The sequence below is a fragment of the Sinohyriopsis cumingii genome, chromosome 4 (genome assembly GCF_028554795.1).
Source record: "Sinohyriopsis cumingii isolate HCF-2022 chromosome 4, ASM2855479v2, whole genome shotgun sequence".
Classification (NCBI taxonomy): domain Eukaryota; kingdom Metazoa; phylum Mollusca; class Bivalvia; order Unionida; family Unionidae; genus Sinohyriopsis; species Sinohyriopsis cumingii.
The window spans coordinates 51,349,686-51,369,729 of NC_142964.1; the positions used below are offsets into that span (position 1 = coordinate 51,349,686).

Consider the following 20,044-nt stretch of genomic DNA (forward strand, 5'->3'; position numbering starts at 1 on the left):
AATAAAAACAGCAAGAACAACAAAAGGTATTCAGTTTAGTACTAATTTTCATTAAAACATGTTTTAAATATAACACACTGATTAACTTTTATTACTTTTTTCCAACAGGTTCTCAGCATCGGATTAGCCTTCTTAAGTGGCTGAGTTATGGCTGTGTGGGCGACGATTTATTATGAACGAAGGTCTATCAACAGTATAGCGCATCCACACAGTAAATAATCTGATCATAATGATAATATTAAAAATGAAAAAGATGGATTTAATAGCACCATGAAATTTTATTTTCGGCTCTTGAGATCGAGGGATTATACGTTTGTTTCTTTACTAATTTTAGAGTTTTAACAGAATAGATGCAAATCAAGCATGTAATTCCATTATAAATTCAAAAAAGATCGGACTCACAAAGTAGGGTCCGCGTTCCCGGCAGGGACGTAATGCAACCCCTTGAATTTGCATGTGCTGTAAATTTGCCGTAGCCTATATACGAAAATTGACCAAGCCCGTCAAGTTTTGTCCCCCCCAACCCCCACGAAAGAAAAATGTATTCTCTAGAGAATATCACCAGTCACATATAAACAACGACAATATAAACACACACGCGCGCGCGCACAGACACACACACACACACAACCATCCATCCATCCATCCATACATACATTACAGAGGTATTGCCTACCTTGCCCGTATATTCAAGTTGTGATCCATTAATGTACCGCAACAGAGCAACCATACAGCATTAATGTCAATGGATGATTAACAGCAACGACACACAGTAAATAAAAATAATTTTTTATTATTCAACAAGACTCACAATCATTACCGTATGTGCAAAATAATTTTAATTTCATGCTCCATTATATTAATTTCTATACATTCCTGTAATTTCATATACATTGTTGTATTTAGGGAGGCTCTTAAGGGACACTACTCACTTTCCCGCTGTGTTAAACCCCTTGAAAGTTCTTCAATTGTCACCAACACAAAACGTGTTTTCGAGAGGTCAACGCTCGACTTTGAGACGGGGGAAATGAGAAACTTTGACTTATGCTATTGTTCCCAATAACTGAAAAATGATACTGTATTAAATACACCAAATGTATTTAATAGAGTTCCACCAGTTGCATAGGGTTTCGCAGTAATTTTTTTTGTTAGCCATCCACCAAGGAGACACATCATTTGACTGTAGCATTGTTTTTGTTTGAGGGTCTGGAAATGATACTGTATAATTTAACTGTTACACATAGCAGGGTTTCAACCGCTTTAAATTTTAAAAAATGCAGTCAAATAATTCTTACTAATTTTTATTCAAAAACTGTCCAACTTCCCACAAAATTCTGTAGTTGTCGGCAGAAGCTAAAGCCTACTTCAGGCCTGCGGCATGGCTTACGGACAGATTTCATAAAGGTTCCAATTCGCTGGAACTCGGGTGGAAGCGGCAAGAATGAATCCCGTAGACAAAAATTACTACTCGCCACCTACGTTTCATTTGGTATCGGTGGAATTCTCACATTAGCCATTATAGGTCGAGAGATAAACAAGGCTCGGCTCCGTTTCCATGGAATCGTTGAAGTTGATGACAGCGCATGGAGAAGGGTTAAGTTATACAAGTATAAAGATGTTTCTATACCAGGCCATGTGGTGAAAATTCTCGATAATATTGAAAAATTCCAAGTCCGAGAAGATGACATCTGGGTAGTGTCATACCCAAGATCAGGTGTGTTGGAATTAAGAATCTGAATTGTTTTAATAGTGAGTTCCAGACATTAAAGTGGCTCCTATGAAATGTTTGCTAATAATCCAATGAATGTGGTTCATTTATTTTAATATTTATGTTATTTGCAGTGTGGAGCATGTGGAAGAGCCAACATGGTCTACAGGGGTACTGTTAGCTCTGTATTTTAAAGTGATCCTCATTTGGCTGTGATGACAGTTTGATCATAAATTATGCACATTTTTGTACTTAAGTCAAATTTATGCAGTTAAGAATGAGTCATTCACCATGATAAATACAAAATTTCTTTTAAGGGAGACAAGAAACTCTTTATGATAAACCTTTACAGAATTAAACTTTTATTTAGCAAAAAAACAAAATTTGCCATGAGAAACTGTTTTTTCTTTCTTCTATCTATATTCATGCTCATAAATTCTTTTAACAACATTGACTGTTGGTGTCACTTAAATTGTGTTAATATTCTTAGAATATTCAGTTCTGGTAATTCACACGCAGACATCGCTGGTCATATCCATTAGACTGATGCAGTTACATGTGTAACTCTCTACGTTTACTTCTAGCTGTTATACATGTACCATAGCTGCCGGGTGTCCCATTTTTCCTGTATTTTGGACATGATTGGGGGTGTACATTTTTCTTGCTTAAAATATGTTTGTTAATATTTATAAAAAATACTAAAAAATCTCCTTGCAATTTCTGTTTAGAATGGGCACTCGGTTCCATTCTGACAAAAATGTATCACTGTTATGAAATTGTATAAATCCTTTTATTTATTAAATACATGTACTCTGGTTTTGTTTTTTGTATACAATGATACCCGAGTGTGATTTATGTATATTGTACAGTATTTAAAAATAGTTCATCCTATGCCGCACATGCGAAGTGCTTTCAATAGGAGAAACTGAATGCTTCCAGTGCACAGACAATGTATGACGACTTTGTCTGTGTATAAATGCCTCACCGTAAGATTAAATCTTCACATTACGGAACATCTTGTCAGTGAGTGGTCTACTTGAAGGACTTGCACATCTTCAGCCGTAGAGGTATGTGAATTTTTAATTTCTTGTGTATATGTTACAACTATTGTACTACCACGTTTATTTTTGTATGTTTGCTATGTAGTTTCGGTTTAGGTAGTTTAATGCTGATATTTTCTATTCTGGTTTGTGACTTAGCAAGGGATTTATATATGCAATATAAACCTGAATTTTTAAGATACATTTAGTACTGTAGGATTCTTGTCAGGCACAGTTAAGTTTACTTCTGAACCCGTTTGTTGTTTTGTAATTATTGTGCCGATAATGTAATCTGTATAACTTACCATATACAAAGTCATTACGTTTTATCGTATATGCCTGTGTCATGCATAGTACATGGTGTTAGATGTATTTTCAGCTCACCCGAGTGACTGGAGTGATCTGAGTTATCGGAGTGCTTGGAGTCGACGTAGCACCAGCTGCAGAGCTAACCATAGAAGTCGACCATAGCAGCTGTTAAGCTGAACCATAGCAGCCGTAGAGCTGAATAAACTGTGTTGTTGGTCGAATAGCAGGTGATTGGGTGTTGCTGAATAAGGTTGGTGGGAGCTGATTGCTTAACTGACCAACCTGGAATACTGACGGCTTGATTGGCCAGTGTGACTGGTAGCCGAGTGTGCTGCAGACAGAGTGTGTAATTCCATACATGTAATCTTTTAGCCATTGTGAAATCACTGTGAATCATTCACTCCTTGTCTTTGTACTGTGTAAGGTCATTTATTTGTATTTTCAATATTAAGTCAGTGCGTTTTATGTTAACTGATCCAATATTTGGATCATATACATGAACATATCAATCATAATGAATTGCTCATTCAAGTCGCTCGTTATTAAACATTGTATTTGTGTCACCATCAAAAGTGTTCTGTTGTAAATCTGAAATCCCATCCGGTTATCTTATTACAACGATAGTGGCCCTATTGAGGGTTAGTCATTTTCACTTAGGGCCGAGTAGACACCATAAGAACTCTTCCGTGAAAATACCATGTCAGAATGACTTTTATTTAAGAGAAGTATCGAAAACAAGATTTTCAAGGTGGCCACATACTGGAGTTCTGATCAGAAAAACTGTAATTTACAATCATTTACATGTAATCTTTTAGCCATAGGCTAATTTTGGGGGTTTGTAAAACCCAGTGTGATTTTGGGACTGTAAAGATAACTTGTATATCTGTCCCTTTTGTTTACATAATTTCACTATTTGAGTGAATATATTTTACTATATGAGTAAAATACTACATTTGTTTTACCATTTGAGTAAAACACATCAATCTTTTCATTGTGAAATCACTGTGAATCATTCACCCCTTGTTCTTGTACTGTGTAAGGTCATTTATTTGTATTTTCATTATTAAATCTGTGCGTTTTATGTTAATTGATCTAATATTTGGATCATATATACGCACATATTAGTTATAATTAATTGTTCATTCAAGTTATTTATCATTAAACTTGTATTTGTATCACCATCAAAAGTGTTCTGTTGTAAATCCAAAATCCCACCTGGTTATCTTGTTACAATCAGATGTATATGGGAATCAAGTTCTAAAATATTATTGGTTCTTTGAAATCGAGGTTACCATGACTGTCATTAACTGCCATACTGGATTGCGCAAACAGTTGCTGCTATCACTGTTTCTTATCTTCGTAATATCCAGCTTCTAATCATGTCAAAAAGGAAAGCAGAACATTCAAAATTTTCTCCAAGAAAGACAAGAAAACTATTGGAAGGATAATTGTGCCATCTTGTTTAGATTTGTGAAATATAAATACCAGAGAGAACCTTGATGTAATTCGATCAAAAATTTTTGTTTATTAAATGTCTTTTAGAAAAAAACCTTCCTCTTTCATTTATTAGTGTTTCTGGCAATTTATTTCGCACACATATTCCAGATAGTAAAATCACAAAGGTTTGCTTGCATGCTATAATTAAAACAGTTCATTAAGATAATCACACAGAATTCAGATCATTAGTGAAAGATGATACATTGGAATCAGTAGTGATTGAGAAAGAAAAATAATGTGGAAAAGGCTCCTATAAACAGCCTGTGTCTTAGTGTAAGATGTGTTGCACTCAAGCACCTTCTAAATTGGCACCCGAATGGAACAGGGTACCCATTCAGAAGGTGCAGAAGTGTAACACATGCATGTTTGACATTAAATTATTAAGTATGCTGTTGTTCTACTTTACTGATGGTTGTGCCTCGGATGTGGGAGGTCATGGGTTCCATCCCCGGCTGAGTTATACCAAAGACTTACAAAAATGGTACTTACAGCTCCCTTGCTTGGCGCTTAGCATTAAGAGGTTAGTGTTAGGATTGGTTGGCCTAGTGTCAGGATAATGTGACTGGGTGGGACATTGTGCTACATGTCTGCAGCATGATGCCACAGTGCTAGACATCACTATAAACCGTCACACTGCAGACATTGTAGCGATATGACTGAAAAATTGTTAAAGCTACGTTAAAAATCCAAATCACACACACACACATTGATGGTTGTAGATTCTGTACAAAGTTACATGTGCATTCAAATTTTAAAAATCAGTGTTTGTTTCTGAAAATCAGTATTTTTGTCATAAGCAGTCAGTATTTTTGTACTGGGAGGGTGTTGGCAGCTATGCATGTACATGTTCATATTATTAATGAAGATTTTAAAGAGAACAAAAGTTCATATTATTAATGGAGAAGAAAGAAAAAAGTTTGTTGTAGGTAAGAAAGAGGTTATTTTCATCTCCCTTTACAAACAATATACTGGTACTGTAAATTCACAACATTATAGAATCATTTAATTCTAGCATTTCATTAATTAAAGTACATTATGGCATCATGCAAACCAACTCTTATGGAAATGACCCTAAAAATGTAGACTAACAGAATAAAGCTAGATTTGTAGTTGGGTTTCATATCAGAATCAGTGCAGTTGGTCAGGGAGCCAGAATAACTTTACAAGAGTACCTGAGATGCTTTATTTTTTCATGCAAGACATCTGCTTGATTAAGCTGTTGCTTAAAACATTTTTTCTAAAAATGGCATCCAAAGAGCTATGGGTGCAAGAGACAGTTTCTAGTTTCATTTTTTATGCACTTAATGCTGCATCCACCTGCCAAATATAAAAATTAGTATAAAAAATAAAATACACAGAAGAGGTCAAAATGGTTCATCTTCTTTTATAGCTATAATAAAAAACCCATAATATTATTCACTAGACCTGACAAGTCAATGGTATTTCATAGGAAAAGGGGTTTATGCACCCCAACTCCAAATTTACACCAGCATATTTTGACATCAAGCTATGCTCACAGTGCAAACACAAGCCTTTTCCCTAGGTGATAATTCTGAAAAGTATTGAGTACTGAATTGCTTGATCCAATTCAAAATAGTTGTCATCCATGCCATTTTTGAGATACTCTACTTGCATTGAACCCAGGTGTCTACTACTATGGGTGGCTAGCACTTCTTCCTAGTTGACTATTATATTTCACTGTATACATACATGTGTTGTGAAGTAGTCTATGGAAGTTTTACGCAATTTACATCAATTTAAATAGAAATACAAGTCCAAAATACCCATGGTAATTGTCAAATATATCAATATCTTTAACTATTTAACAATAATAGGTGAAATGGTCACATCATGGCCATAAGAAAATAATCTGACCGGCCAATTTACAAAATTATCCCTTGCCACCCATATGTGTTCAAGACAAGTGGGACAAGAAGCCTCATAAAAGGTTTTAATAGTACAAAAGAATAAATAGAAATATTAAGATTCTTTAAGAATAAAAGCAGAAAGGGAAACAATTACACCATTCCCTTGATAACTCGCACCCTGATAACTCACAAACCCGCTTATAATGTGGGGTCAGGCGTGGATCCCATTTTTTTAAAACCAGAAAATACCCCCAAAATTGATCTCTTTTTGTTGAACTTGAAGAAAATCGCGATCAAAATTGGTAATGGAAACTTTGCTGTATCACTTGCTTTATTGTCAAAAACGGTAGATAGGACCTGGAAATTTTAATCAACACTATGAATTATCAAATTTAAGAATAGGTCATACAGTTTTTTCCATTTTCTTTCCAAAGGACATTCCTAGTACACCGCAATTAACAATATGTAATGAAATTTTGATCCATGAAAATGTCACTCACGCTGAGTGGAGACACTACTTCAATAAATAAATACAAATTAAATAATCTTTTATAAATTAAAATTTGTGGTCTAGTTCTTTCTTTTAGTTTCTTTTAAGTGTAATCATCATAAATGCAGCGTGTCCTCTTGTAATTAAACGTAAAATCCATCAATCTACCATAACAGCTATGTCCGTAAGCGTTTCTCTGAGAACCTAATTAAGTGCCGACCGTGTTTTGATAACTGACTTGCGGAAGTATTTGTTGTATTGTTGCATTGAATTAAAAGCTGGCCTCCTTTGTATTATGATGTTAATTGTGTCTTTTGAATCAAAATAAAGGAGGTGGAATAAAAGAGAAGTTAAAAGGCATGAAGATCCTATAAACTTAAAATATAGCAGTCCTGGTCATATGTTGGGCGAACTCACTTCATTTGATCAATCCAGCACTTATAAATGTTATTGTGTATGTAACATAAACTACCTTAAATTAACCGACTCTTTCATAACTGTGATAAAAAATAACAAGGCAGCCAAGCGAAACGAATACTTCGTAAAATAAAGAGCTTTTTTCACAGATATGGACCATTGTGGGCAAGCAAGTTTCAGAGAATTCTTGAACTGGCACTTTGAGATATCCTCAAGATTGATAAGAAGTTTAATAATGCCAATGAAGTCATATCAGTATTGTACTAAATAAGCAATACAAAAATTGAGTTTCAACGTAGACGATTGTCTCACGAAATATAGCTCGCATGTTTTTGAAATAAAGGAATCTTGTTTGGGGGTGTATCAACAGTTAGTCTAGTTCCCTGCTCTGTGGGATCCTGATTTGGCAGGGTAATATTAAACACCACTATGGGAACCAGACTCATCAAGAAAACAAAAAGCAGTGGCATAATACTCAGTTTTTTTTTGCGTACATGTGATGGTTGTTGAAACCAGTTGGAACCATCTTTCATATGTTGGACATTTTGAAAATAACTGTTATTCAAACAGAATAATGAACTTCATTAGAAAAAGTGCGTCATTAAAAATTATTATCGACGTGATTGTAAAATGAGAATTTAGTCAATAAACAGCCCAGTTCCTTAATGCGGCCCCCTCCCCAAGGTTTTTTCGATGTTAAAGTGATTTTTTTTTGTTTTTGGAGGTCCCTTGGTAACTGGCACCTCACTTATGTTCGTGGTTACCATTGTGCATGAGCTATCGAGGGAGATATGTATATTTATTGGACATCATGTGTTGATTTGAGTTTGTCTCTTGGCAGGAGACATGATTGCCGTCCCCATGTGAAATTGAAAAAATGCCAAGAATTACTTCAAGTTGAGAAATAGCAAGAAGCCATTGAGCTCAGTAGGGTATGGAAATACAGTTTCTGAAACTCTGCTGGAGGTAATTAAGGCCTAAATATACTTCACAAACTTTTTAGTTGAACATTATGTTTTCTGTCGCTGCATCAGTCTCGAATTATAGTTCTGCATATTCAGAATGTATGTTTTCTAACTTGACAATAGCAGTACATGATATTTTTGTTACACCATGCTGAAAACTGGTTTAACTTATGGAAAAATAAGTTTACTGCCTTACTCATCTTCGCTAGCCAGGGTTCTGAAATGATTCCCTACCTACATCTTGGCAGAATGAACAGATATATTGGTGCTTTGTCCTAGTTAAATCTATTGGATTTCATGAGTTGCCTCCATTAGTTTGTGATGCCAACTAACCAATAGCATAATGCATTGTACATTGGTCAAAAATTGTGGAGGCAATTGACCTAAAAAGGATAAATTTTAAGTTTAACATTGAAAGTATGACTAGGTACCAGTGAGTAGCCATTAGAGGTCTATTTGGGTGAAATTGCTTATTTATCAGTCCATTCAAGTTGTGTTCTCCCTTTTTCTTGATCATGTAGGAAGTGTTCCAATTGGAACAACTTGATTTTGATCAGATTCAGTGACCTACATCCAGTGAAATTCACAGACCCAAAACACAGAAATATCTGCTTGATATGCCAAGATGTAGATGAGGCTGTCACATTGGAACCTTGACTAGCAAAAATGTGCCTTGCTGAGAAGGTCTTGCTTGGATTGGCTGCTCTGTACAAATTATGCAAATCAATTATGTGCCAAAAATATATGTTTGTTGTTGGTGATGATATTACACTGTCAAAACAAAAGCAAAAGGTATTTGCATGCTGTGCTGTGTAAACACATGATATGAAGTGTGATTACTTTATTCACACACAAGGAATTATAAAACTTAAAATGACACTGTTGTGATGAATGTTAAGATAAAGTTATAAATAAAATAAAGCAATATTTCATCGAAGCACAATCGGTAGGTTCACCTGTCGCAAATAAATCACAATGCTTAGAGAATGGTGACTGTTGATATTATTTGTGATAGTCTTTTGACATCTGTTGTGAAAGCATATAAACATGCAAATTCAAGGGCTCAAATTGAACTTTATTTTATTACTTGAATGTTTTGTGAGTAGGGAAAATATAAACTTGCAAAAAATCTTATTTCAGATTTTGCACAATTTTTTTTTCTTCTACTGGTTATTTTTATTAACCTGTAATGCAAGAAGCTAATTTGTATTATTATGAACAGCTGAACTTTTTTTCTTGTTTATAACTGAACCCTTATTTCTAATGGGCTTGAAAATGGAGTATGTGATTGCAGCCTATAATATAGTAACTGTATAATGCAAATAATAATAAAAAAAATCATAAAATTACAAAGTCATATTCCTTAGAAGTAACTTCTTTAGAAAATCCTAACCAGCAAAATTATTTAGGCATCAGAAATTATTATTGAGAACATTCACATTCAAGAAATCCAGGCAAATCATACTTTAAGCCTGTTAAGACGTAACGTATCATCTTGCCCACAAAATGTGAACAGGAATTAGCTTTCAAAGATTTAGTTAGACCTATTGTAAAATATACTTGTACTGTTTGAGTCTCCCACACCCAAGCATTGATGGATGAACCTGATAAAATTCAGAAGTAAGCTCTTTTTTTTTAATGTCACATCCAATTATTACCACACCAGGAAGCATGCCCTCATTATTGAATAAGTTGCCTTGAATGCCCTTAATCAGAGTAGATTGGAAAACAAAGTAATAAGTTGTCTTGAATGCCCTTAATCAGAGTAGATTGGAAAACAAAATAATAAGTTGTCTTGAATGCCCTTAATCAGAGTAGATTGGAAAACAAAGTAATAAGTTGTCTTGAATGCCCTTAATCAGAGTAGATTGGAAAACAAAATAATAAGTTGTCTTGAATGCCCTTAATCAGAGTAGATTGGAAAACAAAATAATAAGTTGTCTTGAATGCCCTTAATCAGAGTAGATTGGAAAACAAAGTAATAAGTTGTCTTGAGTGCCCTTAATCAGAGTAGATTGGAAAACAAAGTAATAAGTTGTCTTGAGTGCCCTTAATCAGAGTAGATTGGAAAACAAAGTAATAAGTTGTCTTGAGTGCCCTTAATCAGAGTAGATTGGAAAACAAAGTAATAAGTTGTCTTGAGTGCCCTTAATCAGAGTAGATTGGAAAACAAAGTAATAAGTTGTCTTGAGTGCCCTTAATCAGAGTAGATTGGAAAACAAAGTAATAAGTTGTCTTGAGTGCCCTTAATCAGAGTAGATTGGAAAACAAAGTAATAAGTTGTCTTGAGTGCCCTTAATCAGAGTAGATTGGAAAACAAAGTAATAAGTTGTCTTGAATGCCCTTAATCAGAGTAGATTGGAAAACAAAGTAATAAGTTGTCTTGAATGCCCTTAATCAGAGTAGATTGGAAAACAAAGTAATAAGTTGTCTTGAGTGCCCTTAATCAGAGTAGATTGGAAAACAAAGTAATAAGTTGTCTTGAATGCCCTTAATCAGAGTAGATTGGAAAACAAAATAATAAGTTGTCTTGAATGCCCTTAATCAGAGTAGATTGGAAAACAAAATAATAAGTTGTCTTGAGTGCCCTTAATCAGAGTAGATCGGAAAACAAAGTAATAAGTTGTCTTGAGTGCCCTTAATCAGAGTAGATCGGAAACCAAAGTAATAAGTTGTCTTGAATACCCTTAATCAGAGTAGATTGGAAAACAAAGTAATAAGTTGTCTTGAGTGCCCTTAATCAGAGTAGATTGGAAAACAAAGTAATAAGTTGTCTTGAGTGCCCTTAATCAGAGTAGATTGGAAAACAAAGTAATAAGTTGTCTTGAGTGCCCTTAATCAGAGTAGATTGGAAAACAAAGTAATAAGTTGTCTTGAATGCCCTTAATCAGAGTAGATTGGAAAACAAAATAATAAGTTGTCTTGAATGCCCTTAATCAGAGTAGATTGGAAAACAAAGTAATAAGTTGTCTTGAGTGCCCTTAATCAGAGTAGATCGGAAACCAAAGTAATAAGTTGTCTTGAATACCCTTAATCAAAGTAGATTGGAAAACAAAGTAATAAGTTGTCTTGAGTGCCCTTAATCAGAGTAGATTGGAAAACAAAGTAATAAGTTGTCTTGAGTGCCCTTAATCAGAGTAGATTGGAAAACAAAGCAATAAGTTGTCTTGAATGCCCTTAATCAGAGTAGATTGGAAAACAAAGTAATAAGTTGTCTTGAATGCCCTTAATCAGAGTAGATTGGAAAACAAAATAATAAGTTGTCTTGAGTGCCCTTAATCAGAGTAGATTGGAAACCAAAGTAATAAGTTGTCTTGAATACCCTTAATCAAAGTAGATTGGAAAACAAAGTAATAAGTTGTCTTGAGTGCCCTTAATCAGAGTAGATCAGAAACCAATGTAATAAGTTGTCTTGAATACCCTTAATCAGAGTATATTGGAAAACAAAGTAATAAGTTGTCTTGAATGCCCTTATACAGAGTAGATTGGAAAACAAAGTAATAAGTTGTCTTGAATGCCCTTTAATCAGAGTAGATTGGAAAACAAAGTAATAAGTTGTCTTGAATGCCCTTAATCAGAGTAGATTGGAAAAGAAAATAATAAGTTGTCTTGAATGCCCTTAATCAGAGTAGATTGGAAAACAAAATAATAAGTTGTCTTGAGTGCCCTTAATCAGAGTAGATTGGAAATCAAAGTAATAAGTTGTCTTGAATACCCTTAATCAAAGTAGATTGGAAAACAAAATAATAATTTGTCTCGAGTGCCCTTAATCAGAGTAGATTGGAAAACAAAGTAATTAGTTGCCTTGAGTGCCCTTATTCATAGTAGATCGGAAAACAAAGTAATAAGTTGTCTTGAATGCCCTTAATCAGAGTAGATTGGAAAACAAAGTAATAAGTTGTCTTGAATGCCCTTAATCAGAGTAGATTGGAAAACAAAATAATAAGTTGTCTTGAGTGCCCTTAATCAGAGTAGATTGGAAACCAAAGTAATAAGTTGTCTTGAATACCCTTAATCAAAGTAGATTGGAAAACAAAGTAATAAGTTGTCTTGAGTGCCATTAATCAGAGTAGATCAGAAACCAATGTAATAAGTTGTCTTGAATACCCTTAATCAGAGTAGATTGGAAAACAAAGTAATAAGTTGTCTTGAATGCCCTTTAATCAGAGTAGATTGGAAAACAAAGTAATAAGTTGTCTTGAATGCCCTTAATCAGAGTAGATTGGAAAAGAAAATAATAAGTTGTCTTGAATGCCCTTAATCAGAGTAAATTGGAAAACAAAATAATAAGTTGTCTTGAGTGCCCTTAATCAGAGTAGATCGGAAACCAAAGTAATAAGTTGTCTTGAATACCCTTAATCAAAGTAGATTGGAAAACAAAATAATAAGTTGTCTCGAGTGCCCTTAATCAGAGTAGATTGGAAAACAAAGTAATTAGTTGCCTTGAGTGCCCTTATTCATAGTAGATCGGAAAACAAAGTAATAAGTTGTCTTGAGCACCCTTAATCAGAGTAGATCGGAAACCAAAGTAATAAATTGTCTTGAATACCCTTAATCAAAGTACATGTAGATTGGAAAACAAAATATTAAGTTGTCTTGAATGCCCTTAATCAGAGTAGATTGGAAAACAAAATAATAAGTTGTCTTGAATGCCCTTAATCAGAGTAGATTGGAAAACAAAATAATAAGTTGTCTTGAGTGCCCTTAATCAGAGTAGATTGGAAACCAAAGTAATAAGTTGTCTTGAATACCCTTAATCAAAGTAGATTGGAAAACAAAGTAATAAGTTGTCTTGAGTGCCCTTAATCAGAGTAGATCAGAAACCAATGTAATAAGTTGTCTTGAATACCCTTAATCAGAGTATATTGGAAAACAAAGTAATAAGTTGTCTTGAATGCCCTTATACAGAGTAGATTGGAAAACAAAGTAATAAGTTGTCTTGAATGCCCTTTAATCAGAGTAGATTGGAAAACAAAGTAATAAGTTGTCTTGAATGCCCTTAATCAGAGTAGATTGGAAAAGAAAATAATAAGTTGTCTTGAATGCCCTTAATCAGAGTAGATTGGAAAACAAAATAATAAGTTGTCTTGAGTGCCCTTAATCAGAGTAGATTGGAAATCAAAGTAATAAGTTGTCTTGAATACCCTTAATCAAAGTAGATTGGAAAACAAAATAATAATTTGTCTCGAGTGCCCTTAATCAGAGTAGATTGGAAAACAAAGTAATTAGTTGCCTTGAGTGCCCTTATTCATAGTAGATCGGAAAACAAAGTAATAAGTTGTCTTGAATGCCCTTAATCAGAGTAGATTGGAAAACAAAGTAATAAGTTGTCTTGAATGCCCTTAATCAGAGTAGATTGGAAAACAAAATAATAAGTTGTCTTGAGTGCCCTTAATCAGAGTAGATTGGAAACCAAAGTAATAAGTTGTCTTGAATACCCTTAATCAAAGTAGATTGGAAAACAAAGTAATAAGTTGTCTTGAGTGCCATTAATCAGAGTAGATCAGAAACCAATGTAATAAGTTGTCTTGAATACCCTTAATCAGAGTAGATTGGAAAACAAAGTAATAAGTTGTCTTGAATGCCCTTTAATCAGAGTAGATTGGAAAACAAAGTAATAAGTTGTCTTGAATGCCCTTAATCAGAGTAGATTGGAAAAGAAAATAATAAGTTGTCTTGAATGCCCTTAATCAGAGTAAATTGGAAAACAAAATAATAAGTTGTCTTGAGTGCCCTTAATCAGAGTAGATCGGAAACCAAAGTAATAAGTTGTCTTGAATACCCTTAATCAAAGTAGATTGGAAAACAAAATAATAAGTTGTCTCGAGTGCCCTTAATCAGAGTAGATTGGAAAACAAAGTAATTAGTTGCCTTGAGTGCCCTTATTCATAGTAGATCGGAAAACAAAGTAATAAGTTGTCTTGAGTGCCCTTAATCAGAGTAGATCGGAAACCAAAGTAATAAATTGTCTTGAATACCCTTAATCAAAGTACATGTAGATTGGAAAACAAAATAATAAGTTGTCTTGAATGCCCTTAATCAGAGTAGATTGGAAAACAAAGTAATTAGTTGTCTTGAGTGCCCTTATTCAGAGTAGATCGGAAAACAAAGTAATTAGTTGCCTTGAGTGCCCTTATTCATAGTAGATTGGAAACCAAAGTAATAAGTTGTCTTGAATACCCTTAATCAGAGTAGATTGGAAAACAAAATAATAAGTTGTCTTGAATGCCCTTAATCAGAGTAGATTGGAAAACAAAATGATAAGTTGTCTTGAATGCCCTTAATCAGAGTAGATTGGAAACCAAAGTAATAAGTTGTCTTGAATACCCTTAATCAGAGTAGATTGGAAAACAAAATAATAAGTTGTCTTGAATGCCCTTAATCAGAGTAGATTGGAAAACAAAATGATAAGTTGTCTTGAATGCCCTTAATCAGAGTAGATTGGAAAACAAAATAATAAGTTGTCTTGAATACCCTTAATCAGAGTAGATTGGAAAACTAAATAATAAGTTGTCTTGAATGCCCTTAATCAGAGTAGATTTTGGAAAACAAAATAATACGGGGCCATCCATTTAGTACATGCGCAAAAATGTGGCAAAGCTTGACCCCTGCCCCTCGTACACATGCATACTTTTTTTTAAAAACTGTGCATATGTACACTTGAGCACTGCAGCAGCTACAGTCTTGAGCCAGGGGCAGTCCGCAATGAAGCCAGATTGAAGGATGTGTAATCCATGGAGCAGGCTGCCAGACTCGCTGCTGAGCTGCGGGATAGCTAGCAGTCGGGGGTACGGTGGCATACAAGTGACATTTTGATATTATGGAGTTAGGATAATATGCAGCACAAATCAGCTGTCTTACAAAACTACCAGCACTGCAATTCATCACTGGAGACAAAGTAACAGATTTGTCCTAACTGAAGATAATATGAGAGAAATATTTCCATATTTTTGAATAAAATGTTTGGATGCAAAGGAGATAGCCTGCTTCCCTTCAGATGGAATGGATGTGCCATAGTCCACTGTGTATTATTAGTTGATACATGTATGGCTGCATTATTTGGCTACTTGCTTAACAGGTCACAGTAATAGAATCATTAACAAAGAAAACTTTATTTGATGTTTTGGAATTATGCACATATATTTTGCTGAATTTACACTTCAAGGAGATTTACTAATTTGCCGTATATTGCTGAATATGTAGAACTTGCAAAAAATATACAGTGAAATCTCAACTTTTGTTTTCCACTTTTACCTGGCAGTATCAGTTTTAATGTTCATCATTATTGCATCCCTGGGAGTAATCAGTCAAACAGACAAAATTATGCACGTCTATTTTTGCTGGATTAAAACTGACATGCTTCAATGAATTTACTTATCTGCTGTGTATGGCTGGAAACTTAGCACTCACAAAAAGAAGCAAGCGCTTTGAATCTAAATTTCCATTTTCCACATTTATCTCAAATTTTGTAAGTTTGTGTGCATTAAGTTCAATCCCTGCCTTTCTCTCAGAATTTTAATATGATTAAAACGGTAGCAAAATTGAGTTGCTTTGCTAAATTCACAATAGCTTTGTTCTCGCTAATATTATATGATGTGGAGTAGACATTTTCCAGAAGCTCATATCTGAGTTAATGAGAATTTGTCAGCACACTTCATATTCAAGAATCAGTAAAAATGAAGCAAAGATTAGAGGAACGTCTTCTTGTATAGTTCCTTTTTCTTCCTCTTTTTTATATTGGGGGCCCTGAGTGGTCTAAAGCACTATCCATTATGGATCACTGCCATCTCACCTCTGCCTGCATGGGTTCGAGTCTCGGATTCTGCCAGTGTGGGTATGTGAGAAAGCTTGCCAGTAGCTTCTCGTGGGTTGGTGGTTCTTTCCGGGGGTTTACCGGGTTCTTCCTCCACCATTAATACTGGCCCCCATGTATAGCCTATCGTGTGCTGATAAATGGCGTTAAACCCTACAACAACAACATCAACAACTTTTTTATATTCAGTTTACATCCATTAGATTAAGGAATTTCTGCAACTACCTTTGAATGAAAACATTCTCTTTTAATTACACTTTTTTGTTTTAGGTACAACCTGGACTCAGGAGATTGTATACCTGATTAAATCTGGTCTGAACTTTGAGGCTGCAAATTCGCAAATCATAGATGATCGGTTTCCATTCCTGGAGTTCATGTACCCAGGGATACAGAATGTTGGGAGCATGTCTTCCCCAAGATTAATAAAGACACATCTTCCACTGGGACTGCTACCCAAAGAAATTCATGAGAAGAAACCAAAGGTATTCTGAAATGTCTCCACAAAGGAAAATGCATATAAATATACAGTTCAGCATAAATATAACAATTCATTGCTCAAAAGTCTGATAGCCTGATGACCCCCGCCCCTGTAATTTCCAATCAGGCTCCTCCTGTATTCTAAGTGAGGTGCAAATTGAACTTGTAAAAAACATCCAATGTACCTGAGAAAACTTTGACAATGATGAAATGCAAATTTAATTTATTTTCAAGATTTTTGAAAAAATAGTAAATTATTAATATTTATCTCCATGCCCCTTACACCTATGGAGCATGTCTACTTGTACTCTGTCAAGTGGTCTAAGGAACTCACATTTGCAGATCACTGCCATTTCACTCCACACGGATTCGAGTTTCAGACATGGCCAGTGTATGTGAGAAAGCTTGCCAGTAGCTTCTCTAGGTCAGTGATTCTTCCCTGGGTTTTCCTTGGCTCTTCGGCCGCTAGTTAAATTGGCTGCCATGTGTAGCCTATTGTATGCTGAAAAATGACATTATACCCAGCAACAACAATAAATCTAAAGCTGTAAACTTAATGTACAAAGTGTAGTATGTGACCTATAAATGGGGAGCAGATTGCCTGGGTAACAATAATTAGCGGTCACCTGGTTTTAACATACTTTTGATTTTACTTGAGGTATGGCAAATTACTGTTTTAAATATTTATGAGCCTTACAAAAACCAGCCAATACCTGTCTGGTGAGTACCAGAACTGTTCCAGTAGTCACCACAACCACTGCAGTGATGCATGGTCAGGTAAAGGGATTTAGGCTATCATATATACACAACAAGCTGTTAATTGATTACTTTTTTTATTGCAATCTGCAAATGATGATATATTTTTCTAAACACCTGGAAAAAATTTTAAGCATTATCTTAAATAGAAAAGGAGATCAACTATTTTTATGTTACATTAAATATGGACATGAAGACATAAAAAATAGCAGGATCAGTAATTTCCTTTGTGATTTGCCAAACATCCTTGTCACATTATATATTCATTCAGGCTTGTATGAATATAATTTTCTAGTTCAATTGCTAAACACATTTGGCATATGCATATTTTTTCAAGGATTTTCAGGCAAGATGTTAGAAATTATTTACATCTATGAACATCACAAATTAGAATCATGGATGATAATTCCATGGCCCATCTAGCCAGGTCAACTAAAAGTCAAATATATTTAAATTTTGTGTCCCATTTATGAGCACAATTCTTGCTGGACTAGTTGGTAAAACAATTGGACTTGTTGCCCCCTTGTTATATATAGTGATTTAAACAAAGATGCAGCATCAAATTGAAAAAGGAAAACGAGTTTGATGTTTAGATTTTTCTTATCTCTCTGCAGATTATCTATGTGTGCAGAAATCCTAAAGACATTGTCGTCTCATACTACTACTTCACTCGCATGATGAAGCCTGTAACCAGATACAATGGCAGCTTTGATGACTTCTTCAAGCTTTTTATGCAAGACAAAGGTAAGAAACATTGGAGAAAAAAATGAATGTTCTCTTATTATCTCCATTATGTTATAGGTTCTTTAGTGAGATAAATGTCATTCAAAACTTGTGACTAGTCAAATTAATGCAGGGAATGATCAAAGGGAGATAACTCCAACAATTATACTATGGCTTGTTAGCGTAACAAATAGATTCAATATGTGTTCAGAATCGATTATGACATTGAATATTTTTGGATAAGAGTAATTTTAAGTTTTAATTTCTCACTTAAAAAATAAATATTGTGTGTCTATTGAACTCAACCTGATTGTCATGTGTGTGTGTGTCTATTAAACTCAACCTGATTGTCGTGTGTGTGTGTGTCTGTTGAACTCAACCTGATTGTCGTGTGTGTGTGTCTATTGAACTCAACCTGATTGTCATGTGTGTGTGTCTGTTGAACTCAACCTGATTGTCGTGTGTGTGTGTCTATTGAACTCAACCTGATTGTCGTGTGTGTGTGTGTATTAAACTCAACCTGATTGTCATGTGTGTGTGTGTCTATTGAACTCAACCTGATTGTCGTGTGTGTGTGTCTATTAAACTCAACCTGATTGTCGTGTGTGTGTGTGTTTCTATTAAACTCAACCTGATTGTCGTGTGTGTGTGTGTGTGTATCTATTAAACTCAACCTGATTGTCGTGTGTATGTGTCTATTGAACTCAACCTGATCATCATGTGCATGTGTGAAAGAGTAAGATAGATCACATCTCTAACATTGCCATTTGTGAATAAATGAGCACACCGCATTTAATTTTGTCACAGTTTACTGGATATGTAATTTTATTAATGACAAATATGATGCATCTGTTATCAATAAATTTGACCAAATTCATGATGCCTGTGATAGTTATAAAATAAAATGTGTGATGTGCTGAAGGATGAGTTAACCATGTCATGACATGTCCTATCTTTGAATAATGTGTTGATCATGTTTGCAAGATGTATAAAAATAGATATTGTATGGACTTTATGTAAATTATTTGTGAGGAAGAACCAGTTTATCATAGAAGAATATATTATTCTTACAAGATATACAAATAAGTCTTAATGAATATAATGTACACATTTAGTAGATACAGAAATACAAAAGCAGTCAGAGGAATTTGAACTGAAATGCTTATGACCCGGTCGTTATTGCCAGCAAGATGTGCCATAGTGACATTATTGGAAGTGAAAGGGTGTTCGTTAAGTTTGCAGTAAAGAGCCAATTTGTCTCTACCCATTTGTAATTTAGTTTCATCCTGTATTTTAATCTGATTTAGCCATTGGTTTTAACAGTTGGTCATGTATCTTAGAGTTGAATGAGGAATAATAAAGTCATCATAATTTTGATTATCATTTTCCTTTAGTTGGAATTGGTTTTAATTCAGTATTTTGCAGCATATTATAATGTTCCAAGCAGGTGTGGCAGATGAAATAAACTGTATTATTACATAATTCTTATAAGAGATGTTTCTTGATTGAATGACAAGACTTCACATGATATGGGATAATACATCATATTTCACTGTTGTGATATCGTTTGACTTTCTATTTACATCACATTTTTAATTGCATCTTGTGGGTGAAATGACATTTCCACTTTTCAGAACAGAGTTTCATTTGAAAATTTTGCACTAAATTTTGTAATAAAAAAAATATAGTTTGTGAACCAGTAAGTTCATCTTTAAAAATTTTCACCTTAACATCAGTCGTTATGAGGGTTATAAAGCTTCATAGCAACAGAAACAAAGGGAAATAACTGTGTATGATTTCGTCTTTAGCTGACCATTATTTTAATCTCAATGCAGTTCCCTACAGTCCCTGGTGGAAACATGTCTTAGAATTCTGGCAGAAGAAAGATGAAGAAAACGTCCTGTTTTTAAAATATGAAGATCTGAAGAAGGTAACGTTTTAGATGAAATTAAAAATAGTCTTTAGAGTAAGACTGTTGTTG

General features: G+C 34.4%; 1 protein-coding gene across 1 annotated transcript in view; it reads left to right on the forward strand.

Moving 5' to 3' along the window:
• The first annotated feature begins 977 nt into the window (after positions 1-977).
• The window catches only part of LOC149801151 (sulfotransferase 1E1-like), a 28,972-nt gene continuing 9,905 nt past the window's right edge, over positions 978-20,044 (forward strand). The window contains exons 1-4 of the mRNA XM_089955171.1: positions 978-1,714; positions 16,378-16,589; positions 17,955-18,084; positions 19,899-19,993. Of these exons, the coding sequence (XP_089811297.1) occupies positions 1,213-1,714; positions 16,378-16,589; positions 17,955-18,084; positions 19,899-19,993 (939 nt within the window). The 5' untranslated portion in view covers positions 978-1,212. The remainder of the gene's footprint in view (positions 1,715-16,377; positions 16,590-17,954; positions 18,085-19,898; positions 19,994-20,044) is intronic.